Source organism: Galeopterus variegatus, unplaced genomic scaffold (genome assembly GCF_000696425.1).
Source record: "Galeopterus variegatus unplaced genomic scaffold, G_variegatus-3.0.2 Scaffold5480, whole genome shotgun sequence".
In the NCBI taxonomy this organism is placed as follows: Eukaryota; Metazoa; Chordata; class Mammalia; order Dermoptera; family Cynocephalidae; genus Galeopterus; species Galeopterus variegatus.
The window spans coordinates 1-20,902 of NW_007731591.1; the positions used below are offsets into that span (position 1 = coordinate 1).

General features: G+C 51.1%; 1 protein-coding gene across 1 annotated transcript in view; it reads right to left on the minus strand.

Moving 5' to 3' along the window:
• Positions 1-3: 3 nt before the first annotated feature.
• The window catches only part of ADRA1D (adrenoceptor alpha 1D), a gene marked incomplete at both ends in the record, with an annotated part of 23,389 nt that continues 2,490 nt past the window's right edge, over positions 4-20,902 (minus strand). The window contains one exon of the mRNA XM_008589494.1: positions 4-143. Coding sequence (XP_008587716.1) covers positions 4-143 — 140 coding nt within the window. The remainder of the gene's footprint in view (positions 144-20,902) is intronic.

The following is a 20,902-nucleotide window of genomic DNA, read 5'->3' on the forward strand; positions in this document are numbered from 1 at the left end:
GCGCAGGAGGCGGAGGAAGGCGCGCTTGAACTCGCGGCTGGAGCAGGGGTAAATGAGCGGGTTCACGCAGCTGTTGAAGTAGCCGAGCCAGAAGATAACCTTGAAGACGCCCTCCGATGGCTTCAGCTGCGGGAACAGGGAGCCTGTAGGGAACAGACCGACGGGTTAGCTGCCTGCGGAGGGGGAGGACGCCCAGGCAGGCTCTGGGCACACAGGGGGCGGGGGAACTCTCTGTACCCTTCAGGAGCCCTGGCTGAGTCATCAGCTAGGAGCTCTCAAGGGACCTTCCCCAAAGGGATCTCTGATGTAATTCAGGAGGTCCATGAACTTGGATGGCGAAAAGTAATAATCTTCGTTTTTACTCACCTCTACCTGAAATTGAACATTTCTTTCAGTGAGTGTAGGCAACAAACCAGAGTAGAGTGAGACAAAACCACGTGAAGTTAGCTGTTTTTGTAGCTCAAAACTGGTGCAATATCAGCAGTTTCATATGACTCAAACTAGTATAGCAATTCCCCACAGGTATTTTCCTATTACATTCAGTCGTTGCAGATGCTTTGAAATATTCTCTGTATCCCTGTACCAGCCGGCTGCCAAAAAAACCGAAACCAAAAACAAAACCCAAAAAACTTGTCTATGCTCCTCACTAGAAATGACAGACATTACAATGCACCACTAGATATTGTTATTTAATGCCTGAATTTAGAAGCACATTACTGCCACAAATTTCATGTAAAAATATTTTGACAACTTTTTCAATAAAATCAGTTTTATTTGTAAGCCTTTGTATTTTGTTTTACGCTTTTGAAATCATGACTCTCAGTAGGGATCCATAGGCTTCACCAGGTGCCTAAGTAGTCCCTAGCACAAAAAGGGGTAAGAACCCCAGAATTAAATGTTGACCAAGCCTAGCCCCATGCCAGGCACTGTGCCGGGCTCACACACGTCAGGAGGGATTAAACATGGCCCTTGCTCCCCAAGTAGCAATGTGCAGAGAATATCAGTACGTGTATGTAGTGTGGGGGACTCAGGCTCAGCAACAGCGTTGAGGAGTCTCAGAGGATGGACAAAGATCAGCTGGGATGAGGAGGGGCTGAGGGTATACAAGTGGAAGGGACGGGTGAGCCAGAGGATAACAAGTTTGGGGCCTGCGAATATCTTGTAGGATAAACTCAGAAAACTTCGCTTGGAACAGATGGCGTAGGCCCTTAAATGCAAGGAAGTTCAGCTTTTATTTTGTGGGTAGTTAGGAGCCATGGATATTTTTAGGCAGGTGAGAGATAGAGCCCAGAGTTAAGCTACAGTCAACACAATGCCGATGGGCTGTTGGAATGCAAGACTGTGGGGCAGTCCCATTGGATGTGGTCAGGGAAGGCTTCTGGGATGGCTTTGAGGGAGTACAGAACCAGGCAGGTAGGGGTGGAGATCTGAGCTGTGCAGAGAAGACCCTCCTTCCTATAAACCTCTCCCCTGACATCACCCCTCCCCCCCGCCCCATGGAGGCCATGTCTCTGGAAAGGCAAGCAACTAACTGCAAAGGCACAATCCAAGAAGCAGAGACCACTATCTCAAAGTCATTCACCCTCAGCAGCAGTGGGGTGTGTGTGGGGGGGGGAGTAGGGCGTTGGAGGTGTTTCATCCTGGACAGAGGCTACAGGTGCCTGTGAGACTGAGCAGACAAGGAGTGAGGGTCCTTGACAAGTTATGGGAACTTCTTTCTCTTTTCCTTGCCCCCAAAGAAACAAGAGTCCCCTACTGAGAGGCAGAGGCACCATGCCCCCCTCCCCATGCCTTTGACCTGGGCCCTTGCATATCACCCACCTCCTACCACAGAGAAATGGTTCCTGGTGCCACAGCATCTCACAGCACAGGCTTTTCAAACCTTGGTCACACAGCCCTGAGCAAGTTATCCGCCACCTAAATCTCGCTTTCCTTGTCTGTGAAATAGAGACAATATTTCTCTGAAAGATATTTTGTGAAGATTCATAACTTTCAGGGCCCAGCACTCGGTAGGCTCTTAGTAAATACTGGTGTCTGTTCACTATCTGCTCTCTCTATTTCTGTGGCTTTTGAGAGAGGAGACCTCAGCCCTGGGAAGGGACCCAGTTACTACTCTGGAGAGTGGCCAGGAACAGTAGCTGAGACCTGGTGGGTTTGGGGGTGGCTGGAGCATCAGTCAGGTGGTTTGAGGAAACGATTTTCCCTGGGAGAGGGGCTGGGCAGTCACTGGAATGTGGGGACCACCAGGGTTAACTTCAGTCCTCAAGAAGGTGGCCCTCAAGAACAGCATCCCTCAATGGCTGCAAAGTAAGAGCATGTTGAAAATAACTTTCTGACTCAGGCTACAATTCTTTTATATTTAGCCCAGGATGACAAATCAGTGGGCTATGCTTCCAGTGGTGAGCCTGAAGCCGGCCAAAGAGGATTGTTATCAGCATGGTTTTTATTTGGATTGGGGGCAACATGGCATATTGCAGTATGGCCTGGGTCTTGTAAACATTAATATTCCAATTTATGCTCAACCAGCCTGTATGGAAGTTTGTTGTGAGCTGGGAACTCCTTAAACACGAAGGAGCTGGAATGTAAACTCAGTCTTTTGGCCCCAACATGTTCCCACTGTATCCTGCTGAAGTTTTGTCTAAGCAAAAAGCAGACTCAGACAGGAATTCAAATTCAAGTTGTTAATTTGGGGGCTAAATGAAACACCTGGAGTGGAGTGGGGAAAAAAGAGACAGGGAAGAGAAGGTGGGGTATTTATACACCCATTCCCATCAGCCACTGGTTGGGCTGCTCTCTCCAGGTGTTAATTTTCTGCACTTGCTGTCTGCTACACGGGTGGGCAACAAGGATTTTGGTGGGCAGAGAAAGCCCCTGGGCAAAGAAATGCAGGCACGTGCTCGGGTGGAAGTTGGCCCATGTGCACTGAAGGTCTTGGGGAGATGGGTGGGCGCTGACAGTATCTGCTACAATGTTGTTTTATTTGCTCTCTTCCCACTGTGCGCAGACATCATGCACAGAAAATACAGATGCCTGTGCCTTGGGCTCCAGACTCCACAGGTGGCAGCTCCCTAGGAGATGTTCCCTCTGTTCCTCACAGATGGCAGGTTTGAGTCTCACACCCACCTGTGCCCACAGTGCTGCAGTCTGCCGCCTACACCTCCCTGCAGCGCCCCCTTAACATTCTCTCAGTGGACCACAGCCGGGATCTCTGGGAGTCAGAGGGGGTCGTGGGAATTTCCTTCCCTATTGCCTGCCATGAGTGTGGAATGGGGAACTGCCCCCACACCCCTGAGGATGGGCACCTGGCTCATGAGCATTGTCCCTGTAATGCTGTCCTGCTGTGGGGGCATCAGTGGACAAACCCCTTCACAGTCACTACCAGCTTTCTGCTCCCTGAGCCACTCTTGAGTTACGACAGCTACTTGGGTCAACCAGTTGCCTCGCCTGTCTTGCCTCCTCATCTGTCCCCAGCTGCCAGCACACACCTTTGCCAGCCCTTATATCCCAGCCACAGGAAAGCCTTGATGAGGCCAAGAGAACTCTCTCTCAGTACCCAGGCAGTCTACTTTTCTTCCCCAGAGGGCTCCCTCTCTCACTCTGCACACCGTCTACAGCCTTTCTTGTAGGCGTGAAGTCCAGCTGTGCTAACTCATCTTAGAAGTTGTCCTTAAAAAGGAGGCCCTCATGGGATGCCTTCCCTTAGCCTCCCACCTCTCCATCCAGGCACCCAGCATCACCCGCTTGCTCTCTTGTGGCTCCAGCGTCTCTCTGCAGTCTTACTCTGTCTTCAAGTACAATAGCCAAGGGCCACAATGACCTCTCGCTGAGTTTTGGCCATGACAAGCTCCCCAGTCTTGCCTCTGGGCTTTTGCACATGATCTTCCTGGAATGCCCTTCCTCTATACCTTGTAGTGCCATCTCCAGTGGTACCTCCTCCTGGAAGCCCTCCTTGCGCCATTCCCTCCCGACCCAGCAGACTTATTTGCACTCCCATCCCGCTATCAGTACATCACACTCACTTCTAAGTGCCAAGAGCACAGTAGGTAATGATCAGTTTCCTGTCTATTTCACCTTTAAACGGCTAAGTTCCCCTCACCATACACATATGCACATGGTAGGTGCTTGATACATTCTTAGACTCTTCTCTTTGTTTTATACCCTGCATCTCATTCATCATCAACTCCTGTTGGCTCCCAAGTCCCCCTGACTTTGCACCACCTCCTTGTTACCACCTTGGTCCAAGCTACCATCATTGTCTACTGGCAGTGCCTTCTAAGTGGTCTCCCTGCTCCTGACCTTGTGCCCTCCTGGCCTGTTCTCTATACAGCAGCTGGGGGCGGGGGGCCATCCTTTTAAGCCTGAGCATTTAATTTCTTCACTTAAAACCCATCATCCACTGCTGACTGCGACTCCCATCCTCTCTCTTCCTCACCTGTACTTTGACACGCCAGCTCCTTGGATCCCTCCTGTCATCTCCTGTTTGTCTCCTTCTCAGCCTAGCTGAGACGCCTGCTCACCAGCACCTCAACCGTTCTCTTCTCCATCCTCCTACATCCACATCCTTCTGGATTTAGGTTGGACTCATGCAACCAGATCATAACTCTGGAGCAATTTAACCATTCCTCGAATATGCTTAGGGTCTCTGACCTCAGCTCCATGTCCTGTGTTTCCAGTGATCTCGGCTCCCACACTCTGCCAACTCTCTCCCTTCTCTCTTCTCTGCAAGCCTTGCAGCCTGCCTCTTCTCCTGTTCTGGAGCAGTTGATCTCACCTCCTGAAAACACAGTCCGCAGAAGCTGGCCACTCATCCACACCTTCCTCACCTCTTCTCCTCTTTGGAAATAAAAGAGGGTCTCCTCCCACCCAAGGTGAGTGTTGTGCAGCCCTTGATCTGAGTCATCGTGATCTTGCCTCAGTCACAGCTGCTGCCTCTCTGGCCATGACTTTGGTCTTGCCACCCTTTCCAGTCCACACTTGCTGTCTCCTCTTCCCCACCTGCGCTTCACTCATCACTCTGCTGCTGTGCCCATGTGCCCCACCCTGCCCAGGCCCCAGCCTGTGGACACTGCTCTCCTCCTCCTAGGTGCCTCTCTTCTCCTCCATGGCCTCCAGGATGCCGATCTCTTGATTTTTCCTACTCTTTGTCAGTTTCCGGTGCTGCTAACTGTAGGAGTGCCCTTGTTGTCTGGCAGTCTCTTCTCTCTGCATTCTCCTAGGACTGTCATCCAGGCTTAGGGTTTTTGATACTGACTCTAGGGTGACAATGCTCACATTTCTACCTCCAGCTCAGACCGTTCTCCCTAATTCCAGACTCACAGATCTGGCTGCCTCCCATGCATCTCCACTTGAGTGTCTACTGGTATCTCACACTTATCCAGCCCTGATGAAGCTTGCATTTCATTAGAGAAGACAGGCAACACATAGGAAAAGCAAGGAAAATGTAAAGGTATCAGAGAGTGAAACATGCTAAGGAGAAGAAAATAAAACCAGGAAGGAAGATAGGAGAGATGGATGTGTATGTGTGTGTGTGTGTGATATGTGGCTGGGGGTGATGGTATACATTTTGGATAAGGTGGCCAGGAAAGGCCTGCTGAGAATGTGACATCTGAGTAAAGAGCAGAATGAAGTGAATGAACAGAGGCATGCAGACTTCTGGGAGAAGCGTATTCCAGGCAGAGGGAACAGCACGTGCAAAGGCCCTGAGGTGGCCCTGATATGCATGCAGAATAATGACGAGGCTAGTGTGGATGAAGTGGAGGGACTGAGGGCAGAGAGGAAGAAGACACAGTTAGAACTCAGCTGCCACCCTATCCATGTGCCCTCCCACCCTGTCTGAGACACCATGGCCTCTCACCTCCTTACTGGTCTCTCACTTGCTCCCCTGTCCCCTGCAATCTTTTCTCAACCTGGCAGTTAGAATGATTTAAAAACAAACAAATGAACTGATCATGTCACTCCTCTGTTCAAAGGCCTCCAGCAGTGCCTATGACCCAGAAACTCCATGTGTCTCCCCCAAACTCCCTCTTCCCCCCAAACTCTGCTCCAGTCACACTGCCCTCTTGTTGCTTCTTGGACACACCAGAAACACACCTACTTCAGGCCTTGGCACTTGCTTTCCCCCAGAATCTTCTTCCCTGACAACCACGTGGCTCATACCTGCACCTCTGCAGTGAACTTACCCTTTGTGTTTAAAATTACAATGTTCCCCACCCCTTCCTCCCCACCCCCTCAGCTGGCTCTATTGTGCACTGTGACATTTATCGTCCTCTACCATCCAGTTCGAGTCACTTATTTTGTCCCTTGCCTTTCTCCCTGCAGTGGATGTCTCTAGGGCAGCACTTGGGTCTGGTTTGCGCAGCACTGCACTCCCATTGCCCAGAAGAGAGCCCACCGAGCACACAGCAGGTGCTCAGCACTTGCTGAGTTTGTTGAATGAGCCCCTCTTCTCTATCCTGCACTCACACTGGTCACCATAGCTGGCGTGTTCAACTTCCTTTCTAGTGACTCCCTCTCTTCACCTTGCTTGGGCTGTCATCTCAGTTTGCTTAAATAGCTGTGGCAGCCTCTGATGGCCTCCGCGCTGTCCTGTCCACTCTGCACACAGCTGCTGGGAGGCTCTTCATAAAAAACTGGCTTCTCTCCTTTCCCTTTTGAAAACCATCAGGGGTTCCCAGCGCCGCTCCGAGGAATAAGTGCAGCTTCCTGGTGCTGTCTTCATCTTGTTTTCTCAGCAGGTGCTCAGCACTTGCTGAGTTTGTTGAATGAGCCCCTCTTCTCTATCCTGCACTCACAGTGGTCACCATAGCTGGTGTGTTCAACTTCCTTTCTAGTGACTCCCTCTCTTCACCTTGCTTGGGCTGTCATCTCAGTTTGCTTAAATAGCTGTGACAGCCTCTGATGGCCTCCACGCTGTCCTGTCCACTCTGCACATAGCTGCTGGGAGGCTCTTCATAAAAAACTGGCTTCTCTCCTTTCCCTTTTGAAAACCATCAGGGGCTCCCAGCGCCGCTCCGAGGAATAAGTACAGCTTCCTGGTGCTGTCTTCATCTTGTTTTCTCCGAATTCAGCCACGCTGAGCCCCCAGCAGGTCTTCCCACATGGCCGGGCCCCTCTGCCTTTCTGCCCGGACCCTGCCACTCCCAGGAGCTTTCTGCTCCATCCTTCCCCCCTCCAGCCTCAGGTCAGGCATGTCCCCCACCAAGCCTGGCCTAGGCGCCCTCTGAAGCACGCCTACACTTTAATGTGTTACTGACCTGTCTACTCCATGAGACTCTATGTTTCTGGAAGGCAGGGATGGGATTAATTTTTTGTATCCCAGCCTCTAGCACAATGCCTGACCCAGGGCAGGGTCTCTAAAATAATTGTCGAATGAAGGAGTGAGTGGACTTTGGACAGGTGGCCTCTAATGGGAAGAGGAAGGCAAAGAGCAGGGGGTGTTCTGAGAATCGGTACCTCCTAGGCCCCACGCTGGGCCCTTTATGCACTTCCCATGGACTCTTCATGACATCTCACTTCGCATAAGATTCTAGTTACCTCCAGAGGGCAGGTGGTAGGGTCAGGATATGCTCCTGAGTTGGTTAGCCCTAGAGCTCTTGGTCTTCCAGGGGCCCTGGGGTCAGGAGCCACAGCCACTGGCTCTGTTCCTTCTGGCAGCTGCCCCATGAGCGGCGTGGCTGTGCCCACCTTGGGCTTTCCCACGGCTGGTCTGGCCAGGAGTCTGGCCCTCCTCTTCTCCCCACTGTGGGTCTCTCCCTTTCAGAGTCAGTCTAGAGCCACCTTCTCCCAGGGCTCTTCTGTGGCTAACCCCACCCTGCTGGGGCCTAGGCAGGCAGTAGCGGTTTCTGGAGTGTGTGCCCAGAGCACTCTTCATTCTGCTCACACCAGGCTATGTGCCATCCACTGGCCTTTGGTATGGTCTCAATGGTGCCTGTGGCACTCACAAGGGGGGCTGTTGTCTGCTTGCAGGAGACACACCAGGCTATGTGCCATCCACTGGCCTTTGGTATGGTCTCAATGGTGCCTGTGGCACTCATAAGGGGGGCTGTTGCCTGCTTGCAGGAGAGTGTCAGAGAGACCCCAGGCTCCTGGCAGGAGCCCCAGAGAGCTGCTTGGTCTTCTCCATTATCTCCTTCCAGATTTTGCTCAAAATTTACCTTTCAGGCTTGAAGTCGGTGCTTGAACCCAGGGCCCCAGCCCCCAGCTGCTGTGAGAGCTGGCTGCCAAAGTTGTCCCTTTCTTGGAGAACTGCCCTCAGCCCACGGGCAGAACCGCTTCACCTAGTGCAATGACACCCGCTCCCCAAGGGGCATTCTGCAGCTGATGACGGACTGGTGCGGGATAGAAATGGCCAGCCCCCTGCCTCAATGTGGTGCAACTCTGGGATGCCGTCCTTGCTCCAGGGAGCACCGTGAGGTCAGGCTGAGGCCAGACTTTGTCTGAGACCACATCCTGGGTTTAGCTCTTCCCTGCCCCATCCTGCTCCCCCTGCCCCCCAGCTGTTTCTTGAGAGCTCTCCCTCAATAAATCTCTTTTGGAAGAAAGCCCACTTCTGGCTCTGCTTCTAGGGAACCTGATGCAAGATACCCTTTGTCAAGGGCATGGACTATCTTTACAGTCTTTTGCTGGGTCCCAAAACTTGGGTCTAGGGATTAGTCCTTGGTCGCCATCCTACTTTTCAGCTGGGAAAGGCGGGGCATGAGTGTGCACGTTGGTGTCCATTCCTCCCTTTCAACAGGCAGCTTGGAGTGGGGTGGGGTGGGGGTAGCTGCATTTACCACCTACGAGGAGAGGTGCTGAGGGCGCAGCCAGGAGACGACCATAAACACAGCGCCTGCCTGCTTCTCTCTGCTCTTTGTCCTTGTTCTCTGTGTGGTGAGTCTCCACCAGGCTGGCATGGCTGCTTCTGCCTGCCGTCCACCATTCCCTATATGGGGTGCCTCTGTCAGGGTCTAACCTAATGTCCAGGGGGCCAGGCAGCCTCTGGGCAGAAGAGGCAGGGCCTTTCCTGTGTCAGGAGGTAAACCCACTCTCTGGCATGCTGGCTGGGCCAGCCTGGCCCATGTATTATTGGGGAAACTGAGGCAGGGGTGTTATTTGCAGCCTGGATTATCAAAGGCCAGTCCCTTCTCTTAAGGAACAGGGATGGCCAGGCCCAGGAGGAGCACTGAGGTGCTGGTTAAGACAGGAGGGATGTGGTATTTGCAGCCTGGATTATCAAAGGCCAGTCCCTTCTCTTAAGGAACAGGGATGGCCAGGCCAAGGAGGAGCACTGAGGTGCTGGTTAAGACAGGAGGGATGTGTCTGCAGCTGAACAAACTGGCCAAGCCCCACTGAGGACAGACAGCTCTAAAGCCAAGGGGTGGACTGTGTGATTAACAGCACTCTTCTGGCATCACCAGAAGGAAACTTGTTCTTGGCAGACCATCGGAGTTCACAGCCAGCCTTGTTCAGGACTTGTAGCGGGCCATGAAACATAAAGCTGCACCCAGACCTCCCCCATTTTCTGCCCCCTCCACACTAGTGACTTTTCTATCCACAGTAAGCCATTCCCTCTGCCCAGAAAGATAGAGAGGTTAAAAATACCCCATCCTTCTAGATATTCAGGTCTCCTCCTGTCAGCAGGGCTAGGAAAGAAGGAATTCCCCAACCACAGACTCCTCTCTCAGCTGCTCACTCAGTGGCTCTGACTCTGGAGCTCAATAGCACCTTCCCCAGGAAAGGCTGGGATTGCTGCCCCCTGGTTGACCTCTTTGCTATATTATAAAGGTTCAGACAGACTCACTAACCTGTTAGTGAGAGGCACACTTGAGCGAAGGCCTGAAGACCCTGTGGAGAAGTGAGCTATGCATCTGTCTGAGGAAAGAAAATTCCAGGTCAAGGAAAGGGCATGTGCAAAGGCCCTGAGGCAGCAGGTGCCTGACAAGTTGGAAGGACACCTAAGAAATCAGAATGGCTGGAGCAGAGAAGGGGAGGCAGAGAAGGGTAAGAGATAAGGTCATTTTAAAGTGGAAACAATCATGGAAGGCTGTCAGGAAGAGGTGACCTGGACAGGGTCCAGATCTCAGGTGGATTGCGAGAACATGGAGGGGTGAGTTGAGGACATTGTGGGGCCAACTGTGCCAAGCCAAGTCTCTCAAATTCCTAGCACTGCCACTTTCCATGGTGAGAGGTAACAGGCAGGGTCCTCTCACTTGAGATAGACCAGGAATAGGTCAGAAGTCCTTCTGTGCCCCCATGTTCACCTCAGGATCCTTGGGCTTCCTGTGGTTGGCAAAGAGCTGTTGGTCTGGCCCAGGACACACAACTGCAGTTGCAAGGGTGGGACACGGAGGGGCAGCTCCTGGAGGGAGATAAGTCACAGACCTGTCCCACCTCCAGGCCCATACTGTGGAGGGAGATAAGTCACAGCCCTGTCCCACCTCCGGGCCCATACTGGGCACTGCCCACTTCCCTTCAATTCTTTTCTTTCTCCTCCTCTCCCTTCTCTTTCTTTCCATCTTCCCTCTTTCTCCCCTTCTTTCTCCTTTGTTGTCACTTCAAACCCACTCATTTCCTGATCTGTGGCTTTGCAATGGCTGCACCCCAAGCTCTAAGTGACCAAGGCTGCGGTTCTGCCAATAGCCCTCGAGCTCAGCCAAACTGGACCCTGATCCAAGCAAGCGCCTCTTGGCTCTGGGGCCACAGCGACACAGGGCTCATGGGTCTGAGCAGAACAGCAGTCATGCCAGAGGAGAGAATTCCCCAGTCAGTGGCCACTCTGTCCAGAGTCCCAGCACTGAGCTGCAGGGTCACTATCTGCCAGGTCCTATGCTGGCTCTCAGGGGCCCAGGACCCTGTTCTGGGTCACCACTGCAAAGTGAGAGAAGGTGAGCCCTCCAGCATTCACAGAGTGCATGGTGGGGCAGGGCTCAGGCAGGGCCAGGGAGGAGCCCGGGAACTCAGAGACTTCCCCTTGAGAAGTGGGCTCGAGGACTCTGGGGCCTGTGAGAGGATCAGGCTATACAGGAAGTGGCCGTGTCACATGGCAGTGCTCAGGATCCCTTCATGGCCAGCATCCAGGACAGAAGAGAGCACAGCAATTAGCCTGGGGAATGTGGGAAGGGGCTGAGGGGCTCAGTGAGATTTAAAGCTGAAAACGTGGTTGCCAACTGACCCTTAACCCTGGCATCTGCCTGATCTCTGATCCAGGCAAGAAGTAACAAGGACTCTGGAACTAAAGTGCTAGGCTTCCAATTCCATATCTGACACTTATGAGCTGGGGGGTTCTAGTCATTTTACTTAACCTCTTTGCGCCTCAGTTTTCTCATCCATAAAATGGGGCTGCTAATTGTATTCACCTCGTGGGACTGCTAGGAGAATAAGAAGGTTTGAACAATGCCTGGTACATAGGATATACAAGAATACTTTAAAAATCATGGAAAAATAGAATTTAAAGATAATATGAATATTTCCATGAACTTTTTGAAGTACCCTCATACATGTTTGTTGATAAATTAACTGGTTATGGATGGAAAAACTGAAACAGACTGAAGAGAGGGTCAGGTGGTCTGAGAGACTGACCAGGGAGTTGAGGAAGGGAGGAGTTGAGGCTGAAGTTCAGGTCCCTGGCTTGGACCCCAGATGACGCATAGAAATGCCATCTGCTGAGATGAGGTGGATGGGGGGAGTGGCACATTAGTCATGGGGAGCAGAAAGGTGAGCCCTGGAATAAAAGACAGTGTGGCTGGGGAGTGGGAGTGTGACAGATGGAATAATGGCCCCCACAATGTCCAGACCTGTGAATGTCACCTTCCATGTCCCTTATGCCATGAATCCATTAAGTTAGGATCTTGAGATGGGGAGATTATCCTGGAGTATCCAGGTGGACACAAAGGGTCCTCAGAAGGGAAAGAGAGAAGCTGGGGGTTCACAGTCAGAGAAGGAGATAGAAGCAGAGGTCAGAGCGATGTCACAGCCGGAGGGAGGAAAGAAAGGGCCATGAGCCAACAAACACAGTGGCCTCCAGAAGTTGGCAGAGGCAAGGATTCTCTGCTAGGGCCTGCAGAAGGGAACACAGCTCCTCCAAGACTTTGATTTTAGGTCTCCTGAACTCCAGAAATGTATGATAATAAATAGGTTTCAGCAACTAAGTTTATGGCAATTTGTTACAGCAGCAATAGGAAACAAATGCAGGCGGTCTGAGGGGCTGGTGGGACCTCAGCGGCTGGAATTTGGGCCTGGAGCTTAGGATGTCTTGTCTTAAAACATGCATCTCAGGGTAAGAGGGGCTTCTTAGGAAGACAGAAGAAACAGCCAGGTGGGAAGGGAATGGGAAAGAGAGATATCAGGGATCATAAGGCAAGGAGAGAGGGGCAAATGGATGTACGGGGCTGAATGGAAGCAGGACTTCGAAGAGCCCCAGGTGTGGGGATCTGGTAGCCACTGGTGACCATGACTTAGCTGGGGGTGGGGCGAGGATGGCAGGAGCCACCTAAGCAGGGATGCCACATGCTAGCAGGTGGAGAAGGGCACTCTGGTCAAGATCAATATCAGATTATTCTTTTCAGAAGTAAGGAGCGTAAGGAGCAAGTACTCTGCGCAAATAGGTGAAAGGGAGGAAGGATCACAGTGAGAGGGTGGGGAGAGGGTGAGGGCAAACAAGGACTCTGCGCAAATAGGTGAAAGGGAGGAAGGATCACAGTGAGAGGGTGGGGAGAGGGTGAGGGCAAAGGGGCCACTGGGGTGAGGGAGAAGCATCTTTAAGAAAGCTCTGGACAGGCCTAAAGCTCTGCGTGTGGGCAGAGGAGAGGCAGAAGATAGGAAGGGCCGAGTAGTAACTGATAGAGTAAGGTCCCTTAGAAAGGAAAGAGGGCTGAGAGAGAGTCAGAGGTGGCAGAGAACCTACAGGACTTCTGGGGAGACCCCGAGGCCTGCCCCCAGGCAGAGGCCTCATTATGGAAAGTGTGATTTTTCTTCAGCAAGTGCTCAGCTAGACCCTGGTTTGCACAGGCTTACAAAAGCTGATTGTTAAATTTTCAGGAATTTTGTGAGCTGGCGTTGCCTCTTCGGTATCTTAAAATTGACCATGGTGGGAATATTTACACCACGGAAATAGGCAGAGGCTCCAAATCAGCTCCCAGCCCAGAGCCAGGTGTTAAACATTTATCAGCACACCACACGCAGCAATGGCCTGATTCAGGATTTGGGGCTCGCAGGAGTAGAAGGAGGTGAGGGAGTTAAAAATGGCCAGAGGGGATGAAGTGAGGGATCATGGGATCAGCTGGCAGGACACAGGGAGGAACGGGGAGGGGCAGGCTTGGGGAAGGTTGGGGTCAATAAGCAGGTGTAATGGGAGTCAAGGATGGAGAACAGAGCAGATAGACTCAGGTGGCAGAGATTCATTGAGGATTTGTGGGGAGGTAGATCAAGGTGGGCACATGGCCCTAGAAGGAAGGGAAGAGGGGGAAGTTCACTGTAGTCTGGAGGCCAGAGTGTCATTGTGGGTCAGCCTCCGTACAGTGGCGTCATGCCGATGACCAGGGTAGGGATGAGCATTGGGGAGAAAGCTTGTGACCCCAATTCCTTAATGAATGAGGCAGTGATCAACAGTTCATTTGATGTTTGGGACAAAGATATCAGCAGGAGTTAGGCAGAGGACAGGACACTTGGGGAGGAAGGATCTGTGCCCAAGGACAAAAGCCCATCCCTGTCAGTGGTGTATTTTTCTTTTACAAAAAATAAAATGCATTTCCTAGCTCTGTTCACCGAATCAGCGACCAACTCAGTATCAACGAACAGGTGAGCTCAGACTGTGGTCTCCAAATTGTCATTTTCCATTAAAAGGGACCAGGGCTCTTTAGACACACGGCTAATTCTAGGTCCAGGGCAGAAAAAGTACAAGCTGAGCCTGAAACATCTCATTAGACCAGAAAGTGAAGAAGTCCCCAAGACTTTACATTGTGCCAGAGGTCTTAGGAGCCAACTTGAAAGTGCGCCCACTGGCCAAGCCAAAAACAGTGGTGTCTGTAATTGTAATGTGTCAGAACAGCAAAGATGTCTAAAAGTCACGATGTTACCGTGGTACTGAAAAAACCTCTTTGGTCACCCTTGGAAAGAATGCCATTGAATTGACTCTTCCAACAAATAAAGAGGAAACTGAGCATCTCTCCTGCTTTCTTGTAAAGACTCTATTATTTCAACTAAACAGCTAGTGGCGAATTCCTTTTAGAATTCTACTGAATAAATTCAGAAGGAATGATAGAATTAGAATATCACCATGTTAAGCCCCAGTGATATACAGGGTCCAGGCCATAGTCAATGGCTGCTAAAACTAGCAGGCGAAAGGCCAATGGGTCACTTTATAATGGACGAACCAGACTGACGGCACCTGAACCCTGACTAATCTTGACACCTCAAAAGAGAAGAATTCTTGCCAGATAGAACCCAAATCTCATCAAACCAGCTGAAAGGAAACACAGGGAACAGAGGGACATGTTAAACGGCACTATAGGGATGCAAACTCCAGACTGTGGGATACACTTTGGAACAAACAATCTGGTTTCTTCACTAAATAAATAGAAAGAAAAAAAATGGGGAGATTATCATTAAAGATACCTACCAGGCAAATTGACCACAAGCAATTGTGCTCCTTTTTTTTGGATTCTGATTCAAACATAAAAAATGTATGAGGCAATTGGCAACATTTCAACACTAAGTAGATATTTGCTGACATTAAACAATTATTTTTATGTGTTATAATGGATTGTGGTTATTTTTTTAAAAGTTCTTATCTTCTAGAAATATATATTGAAGAGTTTACAGATGAAGTGATGTGACGTCTGGATATTCTTCAAAATAATCCGCAGTGGTGGGAAAGTGGCTGGGGGGTTGGGTGAACCAGCCTTGGGTTGAAGATGGGTTGAAGGTACACAGAGGTTCATTATACAGTTCTCTCTACTTATGTATGTTTGAAAGTTTCCGTGATTAAAAAAAATGAAAAAAAAAAAACAACCCCAAAACAAAACCCTAGCTCACTGCTTATTCATAATAATCAGTCAATCAATGTTAGCTGTTATCTTTAAAAGAATTTTAGGTCACATAAATGAGGGACACCCACAGCCCATCACTAGTACGGATGGTTGACTTGTAATAGAGAACTGTTATGCTAAGTGATATAGCCACCCACAGAAGGACAAATACTGCATGAGCCACTTATATGAGGTACCTAAAATAGTCAAATTCATAGAATCAAAGAGTGGAATGGTGGTTGCCAGGGGCTGGGGGAGGGGGAGTGGGGAACTGCTAATCAGCAGACATAAAGTTTCAGTTCAGCAAGATGAATAGGTTCTAGAGATCTCCTGTACAGCATTGTGCATATAGTTGACAATACTGTGTGTACACTTAAAAATTTGTTGAGAGGGTAGATCTCATGTTAAGTGTTCTTACCACAATGAAAGAAAATCAAAACAATAAATAAATGGTGGGCTGTGCCTTGCCACCCAGACCCTTGGCATGGCAGGACATGAAGAGGCCATGGGTTCTGCTGATTCCTTCCTCCGCACACACTTACTGAGCACCTACTGTGTGCCAGGTGCCACAAAGGCACAGACAGGAGATGTAATGCCAGCCCCTTCTTCAGGCTTTTGGGCAAGGGGACAGTGGTGCCACTTCTGAGGACCTGCCGCAACTCCCCTCCCCCCCTTCATCTGCAGACCCTGTACGACCTCAGGGAACCTGTGGAGATGCGTCCCTCAGCACTTGTCCAAGTCTCAGACACATGCTTAATCCACACAGGCTGCTAAAGTGTCCTTTCAGTCTGGACAACCATTTCTCAGCATGGCTCACAGCCTCCCTCCCACCTCCTCCCACCTTCTCTCTCGTTCTAATTAAGGCATTACAGACAGGCAGTCAAGTTTATAGAGTGCGTACATCTTAAACGGACAGCTTGATGACTTTACATGTGTGTACACCCGTGTAATCAATGCCAGGTCAGGATATAAAACATTCCCAGCCCTTCCAAAGGGTTCTTAGCACTCTCTTCCAGACAGTTCCACCCTCCCCCCGACTTCACACACTCAGGGAACCACTATCCTGATTTTTGTCACCAATGATTAACTTCACCTGTTTTTGAACTGCGTCTATGCAGAATCATAGGGTACGTATGCTATTGATTCAGATCTGATTTATTCTGCCCAGGATAATGTCCACGAAATTTGTCCCTGTTGTCAGGTGTATCAGTGATGTTATTTTTCCTTGTGGTACAGGAGTCCAGTCTACGGATACATGGTTTATTTATCCAGGCTCCTGCTGATGGCACCTGGCCTATCTCCTGACCCCTCTTCTCATAGACTGCACATTCCAGGCCTCCCAGCCACAGGGTCCCCGCTGAGTCTCCACTCTTCTATGCCCACAAATGTACAGCTCCCTTGGCCCTCGCACTTCATGACATGTATTGAATATTGACAATTACAGTGCACTATAATAACAGAATATGCAGAGTATTTCAGGAGCACTGGGTCACCTACCTAAGTCTGGGGGTGATCAGGGAGGTGCACAATATTACAGAGTATCGACTGACAGTACTGTGGGTGGGGGAGGCCCAGGCATGGCTCACAGATGGCTGCAGCAGGGTCCCAGGACATTGGGTGAACTGTCCTGGGACTTATGATATCACAGCCTCAGGACAGCTCGTACAACGTGAGGTGCATTTGGGAGGGGCCCTGGGCTCTGAACCTCTGGGGCTGCTATGTGAGATGGCATCTGGAGACTGACTCAGACGCCATGCTTGGGGACGTGCTCAACATAAGAGAGCCAGAAGCCGGAGTCTGTCTGGGTCTACCTAAGTCTGGGGGTGATCAGGGAGGTGCACAATATTACAGAGTATCGACTGACAGTACTGTGGGTGGGGGAGGCCCAGGCATGGCTCACAGATGGCTGCAGCAGGGTCCCAGGACATTGGGTGAACTGTCCTGGGACTTATGATATCACAGCCTCAGGACAGCTCGTACAACGTGAGGTGCATTTGGGAGGGGCCCTGGGCTCTGAACCTCTGGGGCTGCTATGTGAGATGGCATCTGGAGACTGACTCAGACGCCATGCTCGGAGACGTGCTCAACATAAGAGAGCCAGAAGCCGGAGTCTGTCTGGGTCGCTAGGAACGACAGGGGCTGTTGTGTGCGTGTGTGTGTGTGTGTGTAAGTCTTGGCAGACAGGTCCACCTCTGGGCATGGCTGGGGGCACTTGCCAGGCAGGCGGAAAACAAACACAGTGAGGTGCTGCTGTTGTGAAAACACCAAGGACAGTCACGGGCAGGGCTGCTTAAGGCCCCTACACCATGGGCCTCAAGGACTGGTGACCATATACTCTACAGTCCAAAATGGAACACCTTTGAGACTGAACAGGGAGCACTGCTGCTAATCACACCAGTCAACAGGCACAAAGCAGGGCTGTCCTGGGCAAACTGGAAAGTGCCGTCGCTATGCCCAGCTGAACATTAGCACAGTACGCGGAGTGGGTGAGTGCCTGTTACTGGGGTGTGGGGTGCTTCATGTTTGCACACACAGCTCTGGCACCAGCAGCTCCCTGGGTGTCCCAGGGGAGCGAGTGCTGCCTTCCCTGGCCTTGCTGCCTGGGATCGTGGCATTGGACACGTGATGTCTAAGCTTCTCGAGAGAGGACCCTCTGCCTGCCTCTGGGGAACACAGGCCCTGCAGTTGCTCCTCACTGGAAAAGGGGGGCTACTGGAGGTGTGGGGGATGATCCCCAGCCCCTCTCCAGAACCATCAGAATTTTAGGTGACTGGCGTCTGTGTCCCAGTCTCCCTTGGCCAGTGACTTGGGTCCCCCAGAGGCCCCCACAGTTCAGGACACCCCGTTGGGGTTGTCATCTCTCCCTGCTGCCTCTCTGGCCTGACCCACAGCAGTTCAGGTTCATGGATGCAGCCCATCATAGCCCTCCCTCTGGAACTCCAGCCCTTTCCTAAGGCTCCTGATGGCCCCTGCTGTTGAGGCAGCTTACCAGCTACCTTCTCTGCTACGGATGGGGCTGTTCTTCCACTAGGCATTGGGTAGAGGTGTCAGTGAGGGGCACCTGGGTCTGTGTGACATCCCCAGGGAGTGGCCCTACTGGGTGCCTTCAATTCCGTGGCCCATGGTTCTTGCTCTTTCTCATCTTGCTCTTTCTCATCTGGTCCCCTCATCTCTGGTGCTCATCACAACTGGCATGGTGACAGTGCCTGGGAGGAAGGGGTGCCACCTAAGCAGCTGTCCTGCTGCCTCTTTCTCCACCTCCTTCTGGTTCTTTCAAAGTGGGTGTTCCCCAGGGCTTTGTCCTCAGCCCCTCTCTGCTCTCCCCGCTCCAACCTCTTTCTGGGTGCCTGCACCCCCAGCTCCTGCAACTGCCCCATTTTTGACCCCCTTATCCAAGTTTCCAACATCCTCCACCACATACATGGCACCTCCATATCAGATATGATAGCCCCTTGGAGTCTACATTCTCCCCAAAAAGTTGCTGCTCAGTATGTTCCCTGTTTCTTCAAAGGCACCTTCCTTCTCCCAGGCCTGGGCCCAGTGCTGGGGGTGTCAGGGTCTCTTGGCCCCCTCTCCCTCCTGCACAGCCTGCAGGCCACTGCTGCTCCCAAGCAGCTCTGCCCTCCGTCTCTGCTGCCCCCACCCTCCAAGCCACTGGGGCAAATTGGAATATTCTGTTTCCTCGTTTCCTTGCTTGGCCTTGGCCTGTTTGCTCATTGTACCATCTCTGTTTTATAGATTCCACTCAATTCAGCTCCACCAGCGTCCCTGAGTTCTGCTCTGGGGCACTTGGAGACGTGCCCTGGGAGGCTGGGCAGCTCAGCACAGACCGGTAGGGAGGAGAACACAACTCCCCCCCACCCCCCCAGGGTCCCCATGCCATGTGTGAGGAGCAGCAGAGATGCAGGGATTGAGAAAGAACAGTGCATACTGGCAAAGGGCGAAGGTCATGAAAATTTAGGGCTGACTTCCTGGAAGAGGGAGACACGTGACCAGGACCTCGGAAAAATGGTAGCTTTTTGCAGTGTTGATTGGAACAGTGGAAAATGAGAAAAACCTAACATTCAGCAGGAGACTGGACCATTCTCAAATGCACTGCCATTAAAATGGCCCAGCGTGGGTAAATCTCAGCGACATAATGCTGCGTGAAAAAGGCAAATTGAAGAATGATATGCATGGCAGGGTGCCTTTCATATAAATTCTAAACACACACAAAACACTATTACATATTGTTATGGATACAGATGTTTGTGGCAAGAGTGTAAACATATGTACGGGAGTGATAAACACCAGATTTACCTCTGGGGAGGCAGGGAGAGAAAGAGGAGAGCTGGAGGAGGAAATTTGGTTGTGGCTGTATTTCATTTATTTGAAAAGAGAGAAAGAGATCGAAGGCAAATGTGGCAAACTGTTAGCATCTATTCAGTATGGGTGATTATGGATACATGGGTGCTTGTTATATTATTTTCTCCTTATTTGTACATTATTCTGTAATTAAAGTTTAAAAAGAAGGTAAAAGCAAAAAAGGAATAAAAAAGAGATGGCATTCTATACACAGGTTAAGCACTCCCTACGGGGGCCAGTGTGAACCCCGGGGGCAGAGGGAGATCGAGGGCACCCAGGAGCAGGGCATAGCTGGGCAAGGCTAGAGCAGGCTGTGGGGGACAGACCTGGGTGGTGGGCTTAGGGAGGTCCACATCCTGGGTGAGAGGGATCTAAAGGGCAGGCACACCAGCTTTCTCCTGACTGCTTATTTGCCTCCTCCTCCAAGTGTGTTGCTTAGAGTCTGTTCCTTGCCCCTATCCCTGCAGCAGCCTTTGGCTGAATGATTTTCAGCTACGTGATTTATTCACTCCTCACCCTGCATTGAGCATCTGTTTCAAAAGCAACAGCTAACACATCATTCACCCTGTGCCACAGTTATAGACACATGTAATAACTCTTGAATTCTCACAACAGCCCTATAGGTGGGCTTCATTACCATCACCACCATCTCTATTTTATAGATGAAGAAACAGAGGCATGGAGGGGTTAAGAGATTTGCTGGGAGTTACACAGCTAGTAAGAGAGAGGCAGAGCTGGGATTCAAACCCAGGTTGTCTATGGTCCTCTGTGCCCCATATACCAGGTACCATGCTGGGTCCTGCCCTTGCAGAACTTCCGGGCCAGTGGAGGAAGACAGACACCAAACCAAGCAACACACACAGATGCAATTACGACTAATGATCTAGTGAAGGAAGAGAATCCCGTGCTTCAAGGGAGAAAATAAGGAGGAGGACACAACTGAGACCATGTCCGAGAAGGCCTCTCTGAAGAGGGAACATTGAAGCTGAGACTTAAAGGATGGGGAGTTAGCCCGGAGAAACTGTGGAGAGTGGTCAAGACAGAGAGACAGTGAGTGTAAAGGCCCAGAGATAAGCAGCAGCTCAGGCAAGAAACCCAGAGAGCGTCCCAGGGGGTGGAGCATGTGGTGAGTAGGGGAGGGGGTAGCATGTCCAGGATGGTAGCAGGGAGGTGGTCCGCACTTGGGACCTCCCCTTACAGGAAGGGGGACCACAGGTCTAGGATGGCCCCCCTTCACGGCTGTAGTCCCAGTGTAAATATTCACAGTGTCCCATTTTGGTTTGGACAATAATAAATTTGAAGGTCACCCTCTCTTAGGTGATGGTAGAGCTTGGATTTTGTTCCCAGGACAGTGGAAAAGCATTGAGGGGTTTTAGTAGGACAGTGACACATCTAATCTATAATGTATAAAGGTCAGTGTGGCTGCAGTGTAGAGAGGGCTTGCAGGGGAGCAGAAGGGAGGCCATTGTCTCTTTCCTGACTTGGGGGCTGCGCAACGCCCAGGGTGGAAGGAACCATGCCTGGGGAAAGGCAGGGGAGGCCAGGCTTGGGCC